Source organism: Neofelis nebulosa, chromosome 12 (assembly GCF_028018385.1).
Source record: "Neofelis nebulosa isolate mNeoNeb1 chromosome 12, mNeoNeb1.pri, whole genome shotgun sequence".
In the NCBI taxonomy this organism is placed as follows: Eukaryota; Metazoa; Chordata; class Mammalia; order Carnivora; family Felidae; genus Neofelis; species Neofelis nebulosa.
Genome location: NC_080793.1, coordinates 62,096,439 through 62,120,667, shown reverse-complemented (window position 1 = coordinate 62,120,667; position 24,229 = coordinate 62,096,439). Strand labels below are relative to the sequence as shown.

The window sequence follows — 24,229 nt, the reverse complement described above, 5'->3', positions numbered from 1 at the left end:
GCCTTTTAAAGCTTTTGCTTGCCAGAATCTCACCTATTTCTAATAACATAAAGATGTGATTTCTTTTAGAAATATATTGTCTGGGGGTACCTGGGTGGATTAGTTGGTTAAGCATCCGACTTTGGCTCAGGTCATGATCTCATGGTTTGTGAGTTTGAGCCCTGCCTCAGGCTCTTTGCTGTCAGTGCAGAGCCCACTTCGGATCCTCTGTCCCCAAGTCTCTCCTGCCCTCCCCCACTGCCTCCCTGTCTCTCCTCTCTCTCTCTCTCTCTCTTTCTCTCTCTCTCTCTCTCTCCTTTCAAAAATAAACATTTTTTAAAAAAGAAAAATATTTTCTGAGGTTTAATGCTGTGGTAACATTCAGAAAAATAAAACAACCTCCATCTCTGTCACATCAGTATTTTTACCAGGCATGGTATCCACTCTTGGCTTATAGCTAAAGGGAAAGTGTATGCTAAACTTGGCCCTCAGGAATTCAGCAAATAAGTGTCAGTGTTGTGTTCCCTGCAGAGAAGACACTATAAGACGGGTGTGGTTAAGTGTCAGGGCATTGGCAAAGTGTGACTGCTGGGAAAGAATCTAGCTGGTTGAGGGAATAACGAGGCATTGCCCCAGCTTAACAGAGACAAACAGAACATCTTGGGGGTAGAGAAAGGGTGTTTGTGTGTGTGTTTCCCTTACAAAAGAAAAAAAAACTATTAAAAAGGAAAGCTGGACATCAAACTTGCAGTTTTCCCTAAATAATGAGTGTCAGTGTGGAAGCAGGTTGGCCTGAAACCATTATCCTACAGGCTGCAATGACAGTGTTACATAACTAGGACAGAGCACAGATAAGTTCCTCAGTGTGAGGACATTCCAAGTTTTCTTTCAAGTATGTTAGATGTCTCTCACTGTAGAAAAGTTACATTCAGAGGAAGCAGCTTGGAATTAGTTTTTTCTTTATACGTAGAAGTGTATTCCGGAGATAATCTTGAACAGTGATTATCAATCTGGCCAACCATCATATTGTTTGGGAGAACATTTAGCTTGGACCCTACCTTAGATTGACTGAATCAGAATTTTCTGTGGTGGTTAAGATTTACTGAATAAGAGAAATGAGTCTGATGTTGAATTTTTCAAAGCTTAATGAAAGCAACTTTATTAATAGTTTATATGACTTTTTACCAACGTATTCCTATTGCAAGACTTTAAGAATATAGTCAGTAATTTGGACAAAGATTCATGAAGACATATACAGTGGGAAATATTACAGTGGGAAAGTGGTTAAATTGAGGAATAGCCATAGTGTTGCATGTATTCAGCCAGTAAAATGGAGTTTTTAAAGGATAATTCATAACTAAGAAGATGCTTATAATGTAGTTATAGGGGATAAATAGCAAGGCACAAAATTATATATGTACACAAATGGACAAATATTATATGATTTCCCCTATAATGAGGTGCTTAGAAATAATCAAGTTCATAGAGACAGAAAGTAGAATGGAGGTTACCTGGGGCTGGGAGGAGAGGGGAGTGGGGAGTTAGTGTTTAGTGGATGTAGAGTTTCAGTTTGGGATGATGAAACATTTCTGGAGAGGATGATGGTGATGGTTGTACTACACTGTGAAGTCCACTGAAATGTGTACTGAAAAATGATTAAAATAGTAATTTTATGTTATGTCTATTTTACCACAGTAAAAAGAAAGACCTCTTCCCTCCAAATGGTGTGGAATGATTGAAAAAACATGGCATGGACTGCAACACTGAGCTCTTCACAAAAGGCGGCTTTGTCTGCCTCTTTAGAGAGCTCAGTTGTGCTCCATGTGAAAGAAAATAAAGTTTGTAGTTATGAAAAATAATTATGTATATATAGGAGGTCCTACTTTGTAAAAATCAGAGAAGCATAGAGATTAATCCAAATGGTAACAGCATTTAATTTTTTTAAAATCTTAATTCCAGTATAGTTAGCATACAGTTATATCCATTTCAGGTATACAATATAGAGATTAAATCCTATACATTTTTCATTTCATCATGATAAGGGTATTCTTAGTCCCCTTATTTCACCCACTCCCCACCCACCTCCCCTCTGGTAACCCATCAGTTTGTTCTCTGTAGTTAAGAGAACCCAATGTGTTTTCTGGTTTGTCTTTTTATCCTTTGTTCATTTGTTTTGTTTCTTAAATTCCACATATGAATGAGATCATATGGTATTTGTCTTTCTCTGGCTTATTTTGCTTAGCATTATACTCTCTAGATCCATCCAAGTCATCTCAAATGGCAAGATTCGTTCTTTTGTATTCGTTCTTTTGTACAATATTCCATTGTATGTATATTCCATATCTTTATCCATTCATTAGTTGATGGACACTTGGGCTGGGTCCATAATTTGGCTTTTGTAAATAATGCTGCTATAAACATCAGGGTGCATGTAACCCTTTCAAATTAATGTTTACACTTTCTTTGGGTAGATACTCAGTAGTGCAATTACTAGGTCATATGGTAGTTCTATTTTTAACTTTTTGAGGAAGCGCTATACTGTTTTCCAGAGTGTTGCACTAGTTTACATTCCCACCACAGTGCATGAAGATTCCTTTTTCTCCATTTCCTTGCCAACACTTGTTTCTTGTGTTTTTGATTTTAGCCATCCTAACAGGTGGTAACAGCATTTACTTCTGGGTGATGGAAATCTGGGTTGTTTTTGTTTTTTATATCTTTTTAAAAAAAATCTGTAATTTCCCCTAATGAAATTATAGTAGATACTCAGAACAAAGAATTATTAAGAAAAATAGTATTAAAGTATTTTCTATATTTGTTATCTCTACATGAAGGGTAATATGAAATATGACTTCTATTTAACAAATAGTCCAGAATTTAATCCATCCAAATATGATGCATTCCCTTCAAAAGAGTCCACTTGAGAGCCTACCATTGATTAGGATACTTGGAGACTTACCTTTATGGCCTGGGTTGCATTCTTGTGGATATCCTTAAAGAGAGTACCTCTTCAGATTGTGGTATTTATGAAAAGTCCGGGGACAGTCACAAATGATCTAGGGCCAAGCCTTGTGATTAGGTAAGTGGTGCTGTGAATATGTTCCTTTCTTTTTTGAAAGATGGCTTTCCACAAATTATTTGAATGAGGATTGGGTGGTCTAGGAAGCTCCCCAGTTTTATATTCCACCATTAAATGAAAGGTGTCTTTTCTAGTTTGTGAGAGGAAGGATCTGCCATCACCTAAACCAGCAGTTACTTACCATTCAGGGTTGTCAGTTGTAAGCAACAAAAAGTGACTGTAACTAATTTAAGCAATAAACGAATATAGTGGGAAGTTATTAGGAAGCCCACAGAATCTCCAGGAATGCAAAAGGACAAGGTCAGAGAATAGGTGAAAACAAAGGAGGCTGCTCAGTTGGAGCATGGACAGGACCAGGCCATGGACCTGGACACAGCCGCTTCCACATGTGTGGTCAGCCTGGCCCCCTGCTGTGCCTTTTTGGTGCGTGGGTGCTGCTGTTATGGCTGCCACTGCTGCCTTCTGAGATTGTTCTCCCCTCTGCTGCTTCCCTGCATCTCTGATCACAGATTCTACATCCTGAGCAGGTACAGCCAATTGGCCAGGCCCCTGTCCATGTCTGCTGCCAGGGAGGCTGGGTAAGGGAGTATCTGGCATTTTCCTGTGTCTATAATGGCAGGCTAGCTCTTTCTCCCACTGAGACCCTGCAAGGGAGATAGGGGTTCAGATGCCGGGCAGCCAACCAAATGATAGATAGCTAGTACAATTAGTACATGGCTATCAGTCAGTCTGTTAATCCCTGCCAGAGTCCATTAATGAGCAGGTGATTATCCCTCAAAATGCCAGCAGCTGCGGGTATCAGTTTGCTCCTGGTGACTTAAGCGTTGTCCTCAAGGGGGACTGCCAGAGGCTCCAGACTATATGGCAATTAACTACTGGGAGTTCAAGTACCCTGTCTTCATGTACTACAGCTGAACTGATAGACGGGGTTGCCTGCTCTGTGGTTTCTACGTGTTAGGAGCAGAGGTGGGGTTGGGTCTGGGGGGGAGGATGGCAAAACGGGCATCATTCAAGGACAGCCACTTGCAGAGGTCCCTTTAATAGGTCCCAGTAAAAGTTCCAAGAACACAGTGATTTCAGAATTCAGGTAATCAGACTGGCGGCTCGGCTCATCTCTGTAGTTGGTGGAGCAAGTGCAGGAGTCAGCCCCGACTATGGCAGGAGTGTGATATGACACCATGCTCTTGCCTGGGTTGGTGACCCATCCCAGTCCTTTCATCAGAGCCCTTTAATCATAGCCAGAAGCCCGCTCTTGACTGTGATTATGATTTCTGTCTTTAATTCTCACATCATCTATTTAGTGTTCTAGCCACAGGCTTACTGGCAGCTCCAGACACCAGTGTCTCTGTGGACGGGGCCCTGGCAGGCTTTAGGGGGGTTTACACGTCCCTGGAGGCAGTACAGCAAATGGTGAACAGCTATTTATGTCAGGTGAAGCCAGACTGCTTCTGAGGGTCCAGACAGCAACTGAAGAAAATGCATTAGTCAAAGTATTAATGCATATAATTTCCCAGCAAAGGTGTTTACTTGCTCCAGCAACACACTAAGAACTGCATTAGGAAAAGACCTCTTTAGCATTTTACATCCTTTACATCCTTTAATAGATCTCAAATTCTAGAATGCTTTAACAAAATCCCCTAGGTCACACAGAGCTATGGGGGTGGGAGGCTGGAATCTTAATTTTTTTTAACGTTTATTTATTTTTGAGAAAGCATAAGCAGGGGAGGGGCAGAGAGAGAGGGAGACACAGAATCTGAAACAGGCTCCAGGCTCCAAGCTGTCAGCACAAGAGTCCGACACAGGGCTTGAACCCATGGACCACAATATCATCACCTGAACCAAAATCGGATGCTCAACCGACTGATCCATCCAGGCACCCCTGGCATCTTGATTTTTAATGTGTGCCTTGATGGTTGGGACCATACTGTAAGGAGCCATACTCCCTGTGCACAGCACAGGGAAGTGTGAGCTAGCTGAAGGTCTTTAAAAGAGGGGTCAGACCATTCACTGGGGCTCTCCACAAACTAAATCCCCTCAGTTTTAGACAGGTGATTTTATTTTTCAGACTTTTGATTTTTGACAGAAACCTTTTAAACCTTTTTTTTTTCTTTAAACCTGAAATCCTATTCAGAAACCCAATCTATGAATCAAATAGAAGTTCTTTTCTGGTTGAAGTGATCATGGATTTCCCTTGCAGAGACCCTGAGGTGCTCATGCCCCAGAGCTGACAGGCCTCCAGGTGTGGTCAAGAGGCCCTCTGTCCCTGGGCATTGGTGGCTCCTCTAGTGTCTCACACGGATGGTCAGTAAACAGACACTGGATTAGTGACTCTGACAGTTCTGGAGACACCTGCTTTGGAGAGACCAGGGGAACCTCAGTGTCAAACCTTCCAGCTTCTTTTCATCAGCCTATGTGCTTCTGCTTCCATTCCTGTTTGGATGCTTTGTACTCCATGTAGTCATAGAAGGTTTCTAGCAAACTCAAAATTTTGAGACAGCTGGTGAGTTGAAACCATTTCTCTATGGAGGAAACTAGATGTTACGGAAATAAACCTTTTTATGTTTTACTATGAGCTGCCTTAAATCCTTTTTGGAAAGTAGCTGGGGTGTAAACAGTGAATAATACTTACTAAATGAAGTTATATGCAAATCAAAATAAAACCACTTCCAGCTAACTGACCTGGCAGGGGATGAGAAGGACGCCTCCTGGTGGTGGAGGAGGGAAGGAGTTCACAGCCAATTTTATGTTGTATATTGTAGTTGGATGGTTATTTTTCTTTCTTCTTCTCCTATGAATAAAGAAAAAAAGAGTCCTGAAAGCAAGAAGATTGAGAAAGATAACTGCAATGTCTTTACTAGATTCTGTCATGGTTTTGGGGGCTGACACAGAGTAAACTTAGTGGAGGCTGAGCTGTACATTGGCTCTTTGAGGTCAGGCACTGGCAATACCAAATTGGGACTTGTGAGTAAAGGGCAAATGGACAGGTAAGACAGATAACACACTGTATCTCAGACATTTTTTTCTCAAACACCTTTTTAAAAAATAATTATTTCTCACATGGTAATGTTGCATACATTTAATTTATCAAGGTATGTTTTTATGATAAATTGCTCAAGTATCTTCATATTTTGCTTAGACCACATTTCTGTGGCCATTGCCATAGACCACATTTCTGTGGCCATTGCCATATCTCAGTGATATGGTACTTAAAATTTCAGGTCAGGATTTGTTGTGAAGATTTATTTTAAAGGTTAGAAAATCTCTGACGAAGGTCAGATCTCTAAAACTAAGGACCTAAGTCTCCTGCTTGGCAGTTGTTTTTGGTAGGTGAGTAAATGGGGAGTGCATGTTCTGTATTCCACAAGGCCTTGAATTCCCTCCATTTGGATTAAATAAGGGCCCAATAAATAGAATTTATCCTGCCTGAGGAAAAGCAAAAGAGACAACGGAGTCAGGATTTGGAGACTGAAAAGATCTTCTTCATTACTAATAAAGCAGATGTTGTAGTGTGTGGTTTTATATCTGTGAGCAAAGTTCCTAATACTGCATCTGAGGATCAGACAGGCCTCCTAGTGACAGGGTTTCAGGACACCACCAGCTCCTCTCTATGGAAGGAACAGAGCAGGACTTGTGTTCTCTGGCCACAGGGTGGTTCCAAAGAGAAAGAGAACGTGAGGGGGTAAAGCCACAGTTACCAAGCTTTACTGGTTCACAGCCCCTGTGTATCTCAGCACAAATTTTATATATATATATATATATATATATATATATATATATACACACACACGCTATATATATATATATATATATATATATATATATATATATAGTATATAAATATAATTTATTATCAGGTTAGCCAACATACAGTGTATACAGTGTGCACTTTTGGTTTTGGGGATAGATTCCCATGATTCATCGCTTAGATACAATACCCAGTGCTCATCCCAACAAGAGCCCTCCTCAATGCCCATCACCCATTTCCCCTTCCCCTGCTCCCCCCATCAACCTTTAGTTTATTCTTTGTATTTAAGAGTCTCTTATGACTTGCCTCCCTCTCTGTTTGAAACTATTTCCCCCCTTCCCTTCCCCCATTGTCTTCTGTTAAGTTTCTCAAGTTCCACATATGAGTGAAAACATATGATATTTTTTTCTGACTTATTTCACTTAGCATAATACCCCCCAATTCCATCCACACTGTTGCAAATGTCAAGATTTCATTCTTTCTCATTGCCAAGTAGTGTTTCAGCACAATTTTTTTTACAGTGTCCACAGTTCCATGTATTAAGTGAGTTAGGTCTAAACAACTTAAGAGTAGTAGTGGTAAGCTGGGTGTCTGACGAGTGTCACTGGGTTTCCCCTGAAAATATCCCACAGAGCCCCTGTGAGTTTGCTGTGGTGCCCCAGGGCTCTATGGTGCATAGTTTGGAAAATGCCATATCCTTGAGAACTCAACAACAAAGTTCAGTCACTGCTTATTCTCTTGGAAGAGTGGATGAATGAGAGAGTGGAAAAGAAACCAGGAACATTTACCCCAATGGAGCTTCCTCCACATGGAAGAAAACTTGAAGAGAGGGAAGAAATATACTCTTGTGCCCCCTCCCCCATTCCCCACTCTGCTATGTTTCAGCTCAGTTACCCCTGAGCTGATATCACTTCCCAGGCTAGCAGAGTGGATAGTGTCTATTTAGAAGCTGCACTTTCCAGTGTTCTTAGTACCAGGTTCATCTTTGGAAGGGAAATGGAAAGTAAGAGGATAACCCCAGGGACATAACTAGAAAACATTTCTATAGCCTTCCCTTTCAATTCTGCATGCCCTAAGGCCAAATATTATGAAGGCCAAGGAGAAACTTATTTTTGTTTAACTAAGTTAGATGCAGACTGTCAATCCTATAGAGCTTCTGAGCACACAAGTTTCTCTTTGCCCGTAGCTTTAAATGGAAGTGAATCTGCAGTGAGGAAAATGAACAGCTGAGCCTCTCATGTGTATTCTGAATCCAACAATAAAATGTCCACTTCTTTATAATGCAAAATTTCTATTAGTAATGGAAAGGAATAGAGGGTGGATTTCTAGTCCTAAACAACTAAGTATTTCCCGTGTGTGCCTCTCATTTAAACCATAGAACCATGCCCAGTCTGCATTTATAGCTTGATTGATCAAGTGTGCATTTCAATCAGTCATATTGGCCTCATCAGTAAAATACTGGTATTAGCAAAACACAAATTGCTAAATGTGCAAAAACTTTACCAAAGAGGTCAAGTATTTAATTCATTTGTATTAAAATTTCACGCTGTCATACCCAATACATACAAATTTAAGAGTTTGCAAACTATGTCTGTGAAAACATTTTATTTGACCTGTTACCTCCCTTCCCTGCCAAAAAGCAAGCACCTTCCAGGATGGACTACTGGGTTTTTCTCTGAACCCCTGCCTTAGGAGGAAGCACTGTTGAGTCCAAGACATGAATGAGAAGAAGATGGGTTTTGGATGGCCACCATGGATGCCTGTAGAAGAAAGAGGGCTGGTCACTTAATGGACAGCCAACAGAAGCATGACTTTCTGGGGAGGTCCAAGGGTCTTCCGAAGAGGCCTGCTAAACAGCACACAACCCTCCCAGCCTCACCTGCCATGCTGCAGATGGTTCTTGCTTTCCTTTCCCTTGTTGCTTTGTCACAGCCTGACAGCTCGGACCTCACTGTGCTCCTCCCTGGCCCTGCTTCCACCTAGCTATCCCACTTCTTATCCTCCTATTAAGCTTCACTCCTCCAGAGATGCTGACAACCTAAAGGAGCCTCCTTGGAGGCTCAGTTTCCTTGCCAGTAAAATGGGGATAATTAATAATCTCTGCTTACTTTGTGGACTGATTATGAGGATCGAATGAGTTGTGTGTTAGAGCATTTAGTTGACTGCAAAAATGCTATATAAATGTCAGGTGTTGTAAATCATGAGCTGGTCTATTCTTCAGCTAAAGGACTTTCCATGCATAGTTTAGTTACCCTCTGAACAGTTCTTTGTCAAGTAGCAAATGTAAATGCTGCTGTTTTTTTCCTGCTTGGCTTATGGTGGCTCCTTTGCAACTTTATGATGTAGGCTGAATCTTTAAGTACTCCTTTGGCTCATATCTCTTCCCCTGAACACCCATGCAAGATCATAATCCATAAAACAGAGGCAATAACTCCTTTTAATTGCCAGGAGTTCATCATTTGCTAAGTTCTAAATGCAGTCACTTAGACACTTGCCTTGAAAAGCCTGTCTGTGTTTCTTCCACAGAGCCGAGACTGTGTGAAACTGGGCCCTCCTGCTGAGGGAGAAGTTGTCCAAGTCAAGTGGCCTGATGGCAAACTCTATGGAGCAAAATATCTGGGATCAAATGTTGCCCACATGTACCAGGTGAGTGCTGTCCTGTGTGAGATGTTCACTGAGAGGAAGCCAGAGGGCACATGTATATCCAGTATGCTGCTGATGAATAGGCCACATGAATTTGGAGCACCTCTTCTTTTTTAAAGGAGGCAAAGATTCAATGTCTGATGGCACAGATATTGGAGTTTTATTACCAAATTCAACACTGGGAAACTATTAGCATTTGATGAGTGGTTTAATTGTAAAGAATATAGGTAGGCCCCAAAGATAAGCGACTGGATGGTAGGCTGCTTTCTTGTGTTTACATCATATGGGGAGAGACTAATTGGCTGATTTATCTCACTGTATGCCAAGACAGTGATGGCTGTTCATCAGCTAGCAGCCTCTGAGTTGGTGGCTTTTGCCTGAGAGACTTACCTCCATTGGGTGTCTCAGCAAACCTAAATCAACTGTGTGTTGACACAGTTGTGGCCGTTTGTCCACTTAAACTTAATGGAGTGCTTATTTAATGAAAAGTAGAGCTATTGGTTGGATATTCTGTTAACTAGGGAACTCTGCATATTATTAAAGAGTGCAATTGCAATTAAACTGAAAATATTTTATCTCTGTCAGAAATGAGAATGAGTTAAACTCTAACAAAACAACATGGATGGCAGATGTGCGTTTGTATTCCTTCAGACTTTTTTTTTAAGTTTATTTACTTATTTTGAGAGAAACAAAGAGAGAGAGAATGATCACAGGAGGGGCAGAGAGAGAGAGGGAAGTAGAGGATCCAAAGTAGGCTGTGCATTGACAGCAGAGAGCCCAATGCTGGGCTCAAACTCACGAACCGTGAGATCTTGACCTGAGCCAAAATCAGATGCTTAACTGAGCTACCCAGGTGGCTCTCCTTCAGACTTTAAAAAGGAACACATTTATTAGAATCCATACATTGTAGTACTTTCAGTAACACGATGGCAGAAATCAACATTCTCAAGCTAAGCAGTAGAGCAAAAACAGGAAGATTGAAGTTAAAAGAAGAAAAGAGTAAGAAGGTTCAGGCCTATTAAATTAAAAACAGCTGGAGAATGATAAGACTGCCAGTTTCAGCTTAGAATTGTTCAAAGACTGATAAGGGGCAGGGGTTTAAGTGGCAGAGTACATTATAAGACACTGAATCAGGAACTAGAGCACAATGTAATTAAAGGGGTTCAAAGAAGTTTAGGAAACCAACATTTTTTTAAGGCCTAGAAAAACCCAAGGTGAGCAGGTAGGAGAGCACATTTATGTGTATGTTGTATGTGTGTGTACTGGTGCACATGTGTGTGCATGTCTGTGTCAAGGCTGTTTTCCCCTTTGTATTGGTCCATAGTGTTGAGTTGCAGATTCAGGTCATTTGTGATAGGGTAGGTGCTGGAGTTTCTTTGCATCAGAACATCCAGAATTAGGCAAAAAACATAAGACAGACTGATAATAGTGGAGACTCCTAGAAAAGAAGCATTACTACATGATTCAAAAGAAAATAATGACATTTAATTAAACAATAAATGTAAAAGTGAAACATCTTACCTGTAGCAAAGCTCCTAGCTACATGAAAAGTATCACAGTGAGGATCCGATGAAATTCAGGCTAATTAGTAATCAGTATGTTAACTTCAGTGGAATTTATGATGGCCTATCAACATAGAATATAAGCATATTTATAGACTCCATGAAAAAGTTAAGACTAATATTAAAATTATCTCTCAAGTACAAGGAATTTAAAATTCCTCATTAAACCAAGTGCCCTTTTGAGATCATTTTGTGTTTTGTGTCTAACTGTTTAGTCTCATCATTGAATAAGCAAAGACGTTCACAAAAAAAGATACAACTAAAATACCTATTGCACAGAGCTAAATATGCTAATTGTGTGCACTTTTTTTGACCCTCACAGTAGCCCTGAAGATAAATGTTTTTGACTCCTATTTTACAAATGAGGGTAAAAAGGTTACATGAATTTAATAATTTGTTGAAGATCACACAGCTGGTAAAGGGAAGGACCAGAGTTTACTCTAAGCTGTGTCCCAACTAGGGTGAACAACCATCCTAGCTTGTGAGGGACTGTCCCTAATTTTAGCACTAGAAGTCCTGCATCCCGGGAGACCCCTGGGTCCTGGGATGATTGGTCATCACCTTTTAGTTTTATAATTGCCTTTTTCGCTTTTCAGAATTTTCAAATGATCTAAAACAGAAGAAAGGTAGGCACAAGTACTTCTAGCTGTGCTATCAAAATGTATAAATGAGATGACACCTTGGCCTAATTAAATATTAAAGAAACCACTCTGCTAAAATAAGGCCAGGAAGAAAAGCCTTCCCATCTCAGCCTTCTGGGAAGTAACAGGGAGAGCTCTCCTGTGACCGAGACCTAATTCCAACCGATTGTTTCAGCTTAGTCAAATGTGTGTAGTACATGGATAAAAAGAAAATTATATATATTATCCTAATTTTAGTATTTTTTGAAGTCCAGCAGATTTTTTTTTATTATTAACCTAGTGCAGCTGCAAAGTTTCACTTACCTTTTAACCAGAAATACAAGCCTATTTTTATTGCTTACACCTAAAGAATTCAGACAGACAACTTAGGAAATTCAAAAATGTCATAAGTGGTTCAAGGTTAGAACATATTAGATATTGTGCCCTGAGGGCACCTGGGTGGCTCCGTCGGTTAAGTGTCTGACTTTGGCTCAGGTCATGATCTCACGATTCATGAGTTCAAGCTCTACATTGGGCTCTTTGCTGTCAACACTCAGAGCCTGCTTCAGATCCTCTGTCCCCTTCTGTCTCTGCCCCTGCCCCACTTGCGTTCTCTGAAAGTAAATAAATATTAAAGAAAAGAGAGAGAGAGAGAGAGAAATGGAATAAAGGAAGGGTGCCTGGGTGGCTCAATCAGTTAAGTGTCTGCCTTGGCTCAGGTCATAATTTCGGTGCTTGTTGAGTTCAAGCCCTGCATCAGGAATTCTGTCTCTTCTCTCTCTCCTCTCTCGGCACCTACCCTGCTTGTGCTCACTCTCTCAAAATAAATAAATAAACTTAAAAAAAAAAGATATTGTGCTCTGATTGCGTCCCTTTTGTTGTTTGCTCCTGATAGAGCTCATGTGTGGTTTAAGACTAAACCAAGACCAATTACTTTGAATAGGGAATTTGATGAATTTCCCCCAGATGCCCTTGGTTTCTTTTAACCAGTGTCACTTACTTTTCTCTGACAAAATCTTCTAAAATGTTGAAAATACTGGTTATGCAGTTATTTGCTGCCATTTGATTTACTTGAATAAAAAGTTTTAAATTTCATTTTAGATGAAAGTTTTCACCCATTATTGTAGTTTTACATGTTATGAGGTTGAGAACCTGGGATTTTTTTGGCCAAATGGTTGAATTTTATAGAAGTGAGTTTTGAACGTTCTCTAATAACTTGAGAAATTACTTTATCCTGGAGGATTATTATACAAGAGTAAATATATCATCATTTGTCCCTCTTAGGGTGTCAGAGCCTCTTAAAGAAACAAATGGTACTGACAGGCCCAGCTCTTAATGCCAAATTGGCCATAATTTCATATTCAAAGAAATCATTGAGGAGCAGCTGTGTTTCTTTGTTTTTGCTTTGGGGGTAGGGGGAAGGGATAAAGTTTTCATATCACATATTCCAAGACACTCATTTTCAAGAATTTTGGCCTGTTTGAAAGCATATGTTGTTAGTTTAATAAAGGGAAAGAGCTTTTCTTTGTTCTTTAGCTGTTGGCTGATCCTCTTGTTTGTTCTGCTTGATCCTTTTTCCCTTTTTTTAGTTACTTAGAACCTTGAAAAAAAATGGTGAATGCTTCTTTGTGTATGTATGTGTATATGTGATATTGTGTGTATATGTTTTGTTGTATGCATGATATCTTATTTCTCATTAGGTTGAATTTGAAGATGGATCCCAGATAGCAATGAAGAGAGAGGACATCTACACTTTAGACGAAGAGTTACCCAAGAGAGTGAAAGCTCGTTTCGTAAGTGCTGGCAAATACCCCTTGGGGATCCGCCATGTGAATCTCTCATCCTCTCCCTCTGTTTCCCAAGCCCAGCAGGAAGCATACTTAGGCATTTGGATTGATTTCCAGAAAGCCAATGCAACTTTTCCCTTACTTATGCAAGCCTCAAATTTGGCCCCAAATGGGAAACCAGTGTAGGTTTCTTGTTTTTCTTTCTAATGAAGTCAAATGATGTTAACATTTATTGGCATACCAAAATAGTTGTTGAATATGTACTTATAATCATGTCATCAGAAGCAACATTAAAGGAAGTTTTCAATAGTTGTTTAAAAGGGACACAGTATAAGTGAGCATCTGGTTTCCTATAGCCGTATCATATACATTAACTTCTCTCCAAAAACTCATTAATATGTCAGTTCATAATTAAACCAAGCTCTCACTTTTATAACTAAAGGAATTTTAAAAAGCTCCAAAAGTAGTTGTGGGAATACTAAAGCAGTTTCTAAAAATAAAAAAAAAAGAAAGAAAGAAAATGTTTTTAGTTTCAAGCTTTACACATTCCATTAAAAAACAAATAAACATGGACAAATAATCAAAACTGAAGTTGTTAAAAAATATAATTCACAATAACTTAGATTTCATTATTGTATCATAAAATATTTAGTGGACCCTGAAATGAAGTCAGTTTTACTCATTTAGAATTGCATCTACTATATCTGAAAAATGATAAATCCTGAACAGGGAAATTTGAAAGAATGGGATTTTTTTTGACTAAAATGAATTTTGTTTCCAGAATAAATGACACCCTCAGTTTTCAGCACATGCTTATGATATACTTTTCTGCAGTGATAGTTACCTTAATCTGGAAAATCCTTGGATTCCTTAAGTCTTCAGTTGTATATTTAGTTCCTTTTCCTGTCAGGTGGGATTCTGGGAACAGGGTAACTGCACCACGTGTCAACTGTCTTTCTGAGCTGCATCCTTGAGAGGAAGGTCCTTCACAGCGAAATCGTCAAGAGAAGAGTGACAGTACAGCAGTGGTACCTGCCCAATGAGAAATGTGGCACATAGGGGACCCAAACACCTAAAAGTAGATTAACTGCCAGATAAACTGCAGGGAAAGAGAAAATCAAATATTCCTGTTGTAAAGACATTGGCTAAATCCTAACAAAGATCTAAAAAAGTCTGGATAGCTTGTCCAGCCCTACATCTTTAAATCTCTTAAGAACAACTTTTCCTCTTCAGGATGCTAAAGATGGCTACCTTTCATGTTGTGCTCCTGTCTTTCATCGATTCTCCCTCATCTCCCTGCCCTTCCTTGCCCCCCACTCCTTTATTTATTCATTTATTTATTTACTCACTCACTCACTCACTCATTCACCTAGAGATTAAAAGATGGGGAATGGAGTAGGCAGTCCTCTGTAAGTCACTCAGGTCTTTGGTTTTCTAATGTGTGTATGATTAAGCACCAGCTAGGTCTTGTGGATTTAAAATACTATTTCTTGGGGCGCCTGGGTGGCGCAGTCGGTTAAGCGTCCGACTTCAGCCAGGTCACGATCTCGCGGTCCGTGAGTTCGAGCCCCGCGTCAGGCTCTGGGCTGATGGCTCAGAGCCTGGAGCCTGTTTCCGATTCTGTGTCTCCCTCTCTCTCTGCCCCTTCCCCGTTCATGCTCTGTCTCTCTCTGTCCCAAAAATAAATAAAAAACGTTGAAAAAAAAATTTAAAAAAAAAAAAAATAAAATACTATTTCTTAATCACACTAAAAGAATGCTTTTTTTGCTTTTTGTTCAGATCATAATCTCTTTGTTCCATAATAGATTTGGCTCCAATACCAGGTTGCCTTCCTACATAGCTTTATTCGAACCCAGCTCCTGAATTTCCTAAGATCCATTTCTCTGAACAGTCATACCAACATCCAACTTTTTTTTTATTCTCAGAGAACTTTTTAATTAAAAATAAAAGTCAGTGAAAAATATATAAATCATGTATATTATCTGAATGTAAACTGTTATATCAAACAGTTGAGCCTAGTAGAAAATATCTTTAGGAGCAAAGGCTCACAGTCATTAAATCCAGTTTGCTACCTCTGTTTTTATTGAATCAAAGACTCCTCTGCTCCTGTTATAGCAAACCAGCTTTTCCTTCAGGTTAGTATATCACCCTCAGGCCCTTGGTTGGTCTATGACTGCTATTTTTTTTTTTTCCAGTTGGTGAAACAAATCTAATTGGAAAAGTCATTGATGGAAGATATTTTATGATTAGAGAAATCTCTTTTGTTTTTCTAAAGGAGAGGGTGGGCTAGCAGCCTCACTGCTGAACAGGAGGCCTCATATTTTAATGACTTCTGCTCACCCAGACACACGCTGACTTGGGAAGAAATTTTTCAAAAGAGTCAGCAGTCCACCTCAGTGATTTTGCGGGGGTTCTTTCCCACTAACTTCAGAAACGGCCCCATTACCTTTTATTGTCTCACAGAATAACCATGGCAACAGTGCATAATTAAGTAGAGCTGCTGGTAAATCGGTTTTATTATTGTATTTGAAAGGCTGACTTTTGCTGTTCTCGCACAATGGCAACACTTTCATAGATGTTTTATTTTCTCTTTTGATAACTTTAGCACTTACAAAAGGGAAAGATTACTCAGAGGAAGTACTTTGCCAAGAATGAATGAAACAAAAATGTTTTCTCCTAATGGCAGAGGGTGCCCAACCAACCCATAATCTTTTAGTTATTTTCTTCCCAAGTGAAACAAGGGAGTGTCTGGGGGACCCGTGCAGGTAGCCTGTTACCCTGAATAACCATCTCATGAACTGTCAGGGAACATGCCTGCTGTGCACGTAGCTCCATTTTTTAGTTTTTGAGCTTCTTTGTAACTGTTCCATTGTTTATCTCTTCTTCATGATTGACCATGTGTTTCAAGCCCTCAAAGCTGGACTCTGCCTCTGTCACCAACCAGGGGAGGTGGCCTCAGTGATAGTGAGATCCACTGTGCATTGGTATTGTCAGGAGTGATCTACCTCAGTGAAAACCAGTTGGAAATGCATTTTAGAAGGCAAAGCAGTAGGGAATTAGGAAGCAAAAATAGTCTCCTAATGTGGCCTTTACCTGAGCATAACAGAAAAAGTCCACATTCCTTCACCTAGCTAACAATTAAGCAGTGACTGAGTGCTGGGCATGTTGCTTGGTGTGGAGAACACATAAAATTCTGAACTCAGTGCCTAATATCCTCACCCTCAAGGGGTTCAAGGAATCCCCAGTGGGGAGAAACTTACCTGCCCCTCATCTCTGCCACTGACCTCATTCTGTGGCATTGACTTATAAAGTCTGACAGGAACCAGAAGAGGAGCCCTTGAGTCTGCCTGTGGCAGAGAAAATATAAAGAAAGCTTCCATGCAAAGGAAAAAGTACGTCTAATGACAGAAAAGCATGAGCCAGTGAGACATGGTCAGGAACTGCACATAATTCTATTTGACCAGAACGTGACATAGGATTATGCCAGGTTTTGTAGGTCCAGCCTAGGGATCTCAGGTGCCATCTTAAAGGCAGCAAGGCTGTTGAAAGATGAGAAGCAGGGATGTCATGGGATCAGACAGTTTGTAAAGCACTTTCTTCCAGTGGTTCTATAGAACAAAGTCGGGGGGTGCAGCATTTGCAGTGGTTTAGCAGAGGAAATGTGAAGGCCTGCACCAGGGAGTCAGCCAGAATAAAGAAAGGAGGGAGGGCTACAAGAAATATGTAGAAGGGATCCTGGACTTGGTGGGGGCGGGGGACATTACCAATGACTACAGTGCAGCTAGATGGATAGGATAGGTAGGCCATGTGTGCAGTATGGGAAGGACAGTAATGGGGAGGGAAGACTGAGTTCAATGTAGGGCAGCTTGATGTGAAGTGCCTCTGGGGTCAACACTCTGAGACGCCTCCTGGGCAGTTGGACATGCAGGCCTGTGCACAGGAGGGGGTCTGAACTGGAGTGAGAGGGGTGAGCGTCCTTGGAGAAGAAGCAGGAATTAAAGCCATGAGTATGGGTGTGAGGGGTCAGCGAGCATATGTGGAGAGGAGAAGTGCAAAATGCCAGGAGCCTCAGAGTTGAACAGATAGTTAAGAAAGAAGAACCCCTGAGGCATCAATAGTCAGAGCCAGAGGAAGAAGAGAGGCAGGAGGAAGGCCTTATCAATGTCAGATAAGTGAGCTGCCAGCAATACTTAAGTAACAGAAATAGTCAAATAAATTTAGGATGGAAAAGTGTCATAGAAAGTGGACTGGAGCAAGGACAGTTTCAGGGAAGGTGTGCGGGCAGAGGCCCAGAGGTAAATCGGAATTGGGGCGAATTAGAGATGACTGTTGACAAATTTGTCAAAAACTTGGTTGGGCATGAGCCAGAGGGGAGGTGGAGAGTGAGGGAGATTTAAATGAGAAGACTTCAATGCTGCTTCTGCTGGGGCAAGGTCCCTGGGGCTGAGGCTACATGGAGGCAGGAGCCTGGCTGAAGCAGGTGGGGAGGCTCCAAAATCCTGGACCTGTGGCCTGGCCTCTGCACCCCATCCCAAGTTGGCTGGATCAGATCTTTGTCCATTCTTGTCATGGTCAAATGCTGTGCCTTCTGCACTGTGATGCTGGCTCTTTCTAGTCCACAGCCTCTGATATGCGATTTGAAGACACATTTTACGGAGCAGACATAATCCAAGGGGAGAAAAAAAGACAGAGAGTGCTGAGCTCCAGGTTTAAGAACGAATATGTGGATGACCCTGTGTACCGCACATTTTTGAAGAGCTCTTTCCAGAAGAAGTGTCAGAAGAGACAGTAATCTGCATATACTGCTGTAGGCAACCAAGCAAGTTGGGCCGGAAGAAGAAAGATGAAGGGACAGCCTTGGGGCCAGCGATGTGTTTCCCTGGGGTAGGTGGTGGGGGTGTTTCTGACAGTGGAAAATTAGGCTTGCCAGAGTTTGTCACCCAAACCACAGAGTACAAGTGTTACTAATTGGACACAACAATCTGAAGTCATCCCCTAGTCCTGCTTTCACTTGTGAGCAATTGTCTTCGATGATCCCAAAGAACTTTTCTAAGTAAAAGGAAATAATAATGAATCACCCACCAAAAAAAGCCACTGCCTGAGGAGGCGGGTCCCACATGCGACCTAATTAGGCCTTTAGTCAAGAAACACATGGAGGCTTTTCTCCGTAAGCCCAGCGGGTGGGAGCCTCCATACCCAGGTAGGAGGGTGATCATTTATATATTTTCCACAGTCAGGGAAGGACTCTCACTTATTTAAATGGCAGTTTTTATAAAACATTTTTAAAATACAAATGGCCTGTATGGTAATGAGATTTACCCGTGTGCTATCTGTAATTTCCCTTGTACAGAACTTTTACAATTTTTTATATCCCTATTACTTTTGATTGTGTCTGATGAGAACTGAGTTGTTGGCCTTTGTGAAATTTTTGGCTCTTGAGAAAGAATTCTTATGAACTGTATGGGAATTTTATATATTTAAAGAGGGAGATCTGGGGCGGTTATTTTTAAACACTTTTTTTTCATAATATTCTGAGTAGATATTTATAAAATATATTTCTTTCATTATGTGTTTGTAAAATTAGAGTTTAAATAAATATGCTTTGATGCATAGTTTTCAACTAATATGATTTTTCCTTTTTAAAACAGCTTGAAAATGTACTAGTGTTTAAAAATAAAGATTTCCATTTTCTCCAATTCTGTCTTCTGACTTGCTTATTTGTTTAGGTTTATTTTTTTTTTAATATTTTTATTTTTGAGAGAGAGAGGAGAGAGAGCAAGAACATGTGAACATGAGCCACGGAGGGGCAGGGAGAGAGGGAGACACAGAATCTGAAGCAGGCTTCAGGCTCTGTGCTTTCAGCACAGGGCCTGACACAGGGCTCTAATGTACGAGCTGTGAGATCATGACCTGAGCCAAAGTCGGATGCTTAGCTGACTGAGCTACCCAAGTGCCCCTGTTTAGGTTTAAATCAACAGAAAAACAGGTTTTCTTTAGGAGTTGGCTATGAAGACATATCAAAGTTTGTCAGGCCTTTCTTTGATCACAGACTTTTTACATAACTGGACACGTTGCCACAGATGTTTCAGGCAATGTAACTGGGCATAAAGGCTCTTCAGCCTGCCCATGGTGCCCATTAAAGTGTTTCCCTCAGCTCCTTCTAGGCCTTGAAGAACTCTGATCACCTAGAATCTGGAGTTCCTTTCATCCCAGGTTTCTTGGTCCCCAGTTCCCTTTAGAAAAGGCTGTGTGGACCCTCCAGTCCCTTGCCTCTCTTCGTAGATGAGCTGTAGAGGACAGGCAGGGAAGGGATTGCCAAGGGTCACACAGTCCTTAGTGACTGCTTCAGTTAACTGTGGCTGCAGTCATGCTGTTTAACAAACAACTGAAGCATCCCAGCGGCCTGCAGTGGGAAGCGCTTGTTTTTCTTATGGGCCTGCGGTCTAAGCTGGGTTTGGCTGGGCAGCTGTGCTGACCTCAGCTTGGGTGAGCTCACATGTCTGCTCCACATGTCTCCCATCATCCCACTGGACCCAGTGGACTAGGTCAAGTGTGTTCTTCTCATGTCAATGGCAGAGCCTGGAGAGCAGGTGAGCCCAGCTGAGTAAGCATATTTCAGTCCTCTCTGTGGTGCTGGTTAACACACTATGGGCCAAAACCCAGAGCCAAGGATTGGAGGGCATTTCAAGGTTTCATGGCAAAAATTGTGGATGTATCGTGTTACTGGGTAGAGAGTAAAGAGGTAAAACAGTAATAACAGAACCACAGTTAAATCTCAGTTCTCCAGACCGCCTGCTGGCTGAGTGCTCATTTTCCAGAGTGCTTCATGCCTGAACTCTGAGCTAGGGAAAGACCACCAGTCTTACTTTTACAGGGACTGAGCACTCCACATTCCCTACCAGTATCATCATATATTTTATCAAGTAATCAAGCTTGTGTTTTCTGTCTCCAGGTTTTGAATGAAACTGACCTGCCTTCTCCACAATATGCCAGGAAAGTAGGCCTGTGTAAAGCATTAAAAAGAATTAATCTAAATAGGATCATTCGTTCTGTACAAGTTTGCCTGTCAGCAAGATTTCTGATTGGCTGCCACAGGGAGAAAATGTGCAGAGTTCTATGTGATCTCAAATACAGCTGTTTTTTATAGGCTCACTTAACTAATGTTCCTATAACCAAGTACAGCTGTATATGGCCTTAGCAAAATGATGCCGGCCACATATGCACTCTGGCTCTTGAAAGAGACACCTTCGTTTCACGGCATTCTGCGTAAAGCCATTATTAGCTCTATGACCAGACAGATCATTAAAGCTTTTTCACTTACTGTATGACACTTCAATTGTAATTTTAATTTCTTTGTGTTACACTAACTGCATTTTTAGTGTGTATGTGTAGCATGAAATCAGTTGAAGGCTAGCTTCTGGTATTAAAAAAATTGCTAGCTGTGACAATTCTAATATAAATCTAATTGCAAGCCCTTTCTCTGGAGGTTAGAGGATTAATATAAACTGCCTGGCATATTTCACAACATTTTAGTTCCTTTATTTGTGTTTGAAATAAGAACAATGTGATTCTTGTCAGTTTACTTTTATTAAGGTGCTTTTGTTTAGTTCATCTAGAGAGAAATTGAGAAGAAGCCTCCATTAAAATACAACATGGCTTCTTGGAATACATTATAAATTGCTACTGGCTAATAGTATATGGAAACATGAAGACTCAGAATACAAAATAATTAGGAGGAATGGTTCTGCCACTTCTCCCTGAACCCATCCAGTGTGAAACAAGGCCGACATGCATATGGTACCGTAAATGACTGGGAGGTCTTATGAGTAATCATATTGGAGTGTGTATGCTGCAAAATAACACTGTGCTTTATTTTTGCCTTTAAGTAAAAGGAATCTGAAATGAAACTATCTTTATTTCAGATATTAATCAGCCTCATAAGCGTAAAGCTAACTAGAGGCATGAAGTAATTATGACTGATTGGTTTCAAGACTCAATTGTACTACAGACTCTTTCTGAGAATTCAGATGTGCACTCATTGAAAGTGATACGTGGTCTTTTGCCCAGTATGTTGTGGAGACATAAACCACTGACTGGTGGGGAGAAGGACTCCCGGCCTCAGATGAGGTCTGAACTCTACAGCAAGTGGAGTCCGCCACCCTCAGAAGGTGCAGGACCTCTTGAAGAAATTGAACTTTATGAAGAGATTCTGATATTAATGATGTATTGGGTATCTGTTGTGAATTCCCAGCCTTGTAGACTCATTAGTGGCATTTATTTACCTTATTTAACTTCCCCAAGAAATCACTAAAGTATCATTCCTCGCTTTCATGGAAGAAAACTAAGGCTTAGGTTAAGTAACCTCTAAATCGCTCAACTTTTGTGATGCATGAAGAAAAAAAGGATTCTAAACCTAACCCAAACAAAAGACATTAGATAGACAACTCTGAAGCTCAAAAGACAGGTTAGTACTGGAGATGTAAATGAGGAAGGCATCATTTTTATTGGTAGATGTTTAAAAATACATGAAGCCTTACCGTCTGGCAAAGGCAAAACTGTAAGGACAGAAAAAAGATCATTGCTTGCCAAGGACTAGAAGTGGGGGAGAGTACTGACAACAAAGCAGTATGAAGGAGCTTTTTTGGGGGGTAATGGAAATATTCTTTTGCTTAGTTGTGGTGGTGGTAACAGGACTATATGTCAAAATTTATAGAATTGAACACTGAAATAGGTTGATTTTACTATATGTAAATATCACCTCAATAAACCAGTCTTAAATAAAATCTAGGTAAACAGTGGACAAGCCACCTAGACCACATGTCCTGTGAGTAGAGGACAGGAAGTGAGACGAGATCAGAACCCTGGGATAGCTGAACAGATGGGGAGAAAAAGAGAAGTCTGTGAATGAGCACTAAAAGGGAAAACCAGGATGCTCTAATGTCCAGGACATCAAGAGAAGAAAGTGTTTCAAAAAGGAGGGGTGATCAACAGAGAGAAAATGCTGCAGAGTCCAAGTAAGATCATGTAATTGTTTATTAGGAGGCCAGTAGTGACCTTGGTGAGAGCAGTTCAAGTGATTTCAGATGAGAAATCTGTTAACGTTAAAATTGGTGTTCCCTGTGGACCAGCACCACCTCCTCATCCCCTTCCCTTCCTCCTTCCTATCCTCCCACCACCTCTCCCCCTCCTTTTCTCTCTCCTTTCAAGATTTTATTCTTTGTGTTCAGTTTTCAGAAGTTTGACAATAATATGTCTTGGCTTTGATTTCTTTGGGTTTATTTCATTTGGGGGTTGTTTAACTTCTTGGCCTTTCACCAAATTTGGGAAATTTTTAGCCATCATTTCTTGGAATAGTTTTTTTAATTGTATACCCTTTTCTTCTCACCATCTGAGGCTTCAATGATAGAAGTGTTGGGTCTTTTGTTGTTGTTACACAGGTCCCTGATGATTTTTTTTAAGTCTATTTTCTCTCTGTTCAGATTGGATAAATTCTATTGATCTACCCTCAAGCTTACTGGTTCCATCCTTTGTCATCTCCAAACTCATTGAGCTCACTGAATGAGTTTTTTATTTTGGCTATTGTATTTTTCAGCTCTATAATTCCCATTTTGTTCTCTTTTATATCTTCTATTTCTTTGCTGAAGTCTTCTATTTTTTTTTCATTTGTTTCAAGAGAGTTCATAATTATTTGTTGAAGCATTTTCCTTCCCATTTAAATCTGTGTCAGATAATTCCAATATCTAATTCATCTTGATATTAGTATGTGCTGTTTTTTCTCATTCAAGTGATTCTCCTGCTTCTTGTTGTAATAAGTGATTCAGTTGTAACCTGGACATTTTGACTATTGTGTTAGAAGACTTTGGATTACATTTAAATCTTTTTCTTATGCAGGCAGTCACCCTGTTTGGGTTTAGTGCTTGGGTCCTGGCCTACTTTTGTGGGCTGGGGTTCCAGTGACAATTTAGTTTTCTGAGCTCTCCTGAACTACTCTGTATGTGTGCTGCCCAAAGGCCACTCTGCCAACCAGCATGCTATTCCACACTTCAGTTCAATTCTCAAACTTTTTGGTGAGTTAATGTCCATCAGTTTCATGTGTGAGTCAGTCAGCAAATTCTTGTGCATATTTAAAGAATTCCTTTCTTTAGCTCCCTACTGTCTAAGATCACCTCTCCATTCTCTGGTTGAAAAAGTGAGGGACACTGCTGTTGGGAAATCCCACTCAGTCCCCACTGATACATGCTGGCAGGGAGGGAAATGCCACCCAGGACTTCCAGCAGGTGGTAATTAAGGGGCAGAGGTGAAAGTCCAGACTCCCCACTTGGACTCCACCAGTGCAATACTGAAGGTGAAATGGGAGCACCACCCTGGCTCAGTTGCTGTCACCATGTGAGGGGCAGAAATCCAAACTCCCCATTTGGTCTCTACTGACATTATACAAGCAGGGACGATTCATTATGTTTTATTGGGGTAGAGTATTGCCAAAAAGGATTTTGTCCTGCTTTGCTGCTCCTTAACTGGGTCCTTTGACTATAGGGAGTAGGTTTTAAGTGTTATTTTTTTGTGTGCATTTCTTTTTTCTTTATTTCCTCCCTCTCCACCCCCCACTGTACCTGTTGGTAGTTCCAGTTTGCAGACTTCTCTAGTTTCAAGTCCAGAATATATGGGAGATAAAAAGGAAACCTAGAAAACACATTCCTGTGTAGTTCCGAAATTCTGAAGTCGCTAGGTAGTCTTCTTGCCTCTTTCAAGGTTTCATAGTCCTCTTCCTGGTAGCTTAGTGTTTAGGATTCGGCACTCTCGACATGTCATAGTCCTCT

The 24,229-nt window shown here is 40.6% G+C and overlaps 1 protein-coding gene across 16 annotated transcripts in view; it reads left to right on the top strand.

The window, feature by feature from the left end:
- The window catches only part of KDM4C (lysine demethylase 4C), a 443,090-nt gene extending 423,982 nt beyond the window's left edge, over nucleotides 1-19,108 (top strand). For all 16 annotated transcript variants that reach the window (XM_058695403.1, XM_058695399.1, XM_058695405.1 and 13 more), the window contains 3 exons: nucleotides 9,327-9,446; nucleotides 13,326-13,418; nucleotides 18,028-19,108. In XM_058695403.1, coding sequence (XP_058551386.1) covers nucleotides 9,327-9,446; nucleotides 13,326-13,418; nucleotides 18,028-18,204 — 390 coding nt within the window. In that variant the 3' untranslated portion in view covers nucleotides 18,205-19,108. The remainder of the gene's footprint in view (nucleotides 1-9,326; nucleotides 9,447-13,325; nucleotides 13,419-18,027) is intronic.
- The last annotated feature ends 5,121 nt before the right edge of the window (nucleotides 19,109-24,229 follow it).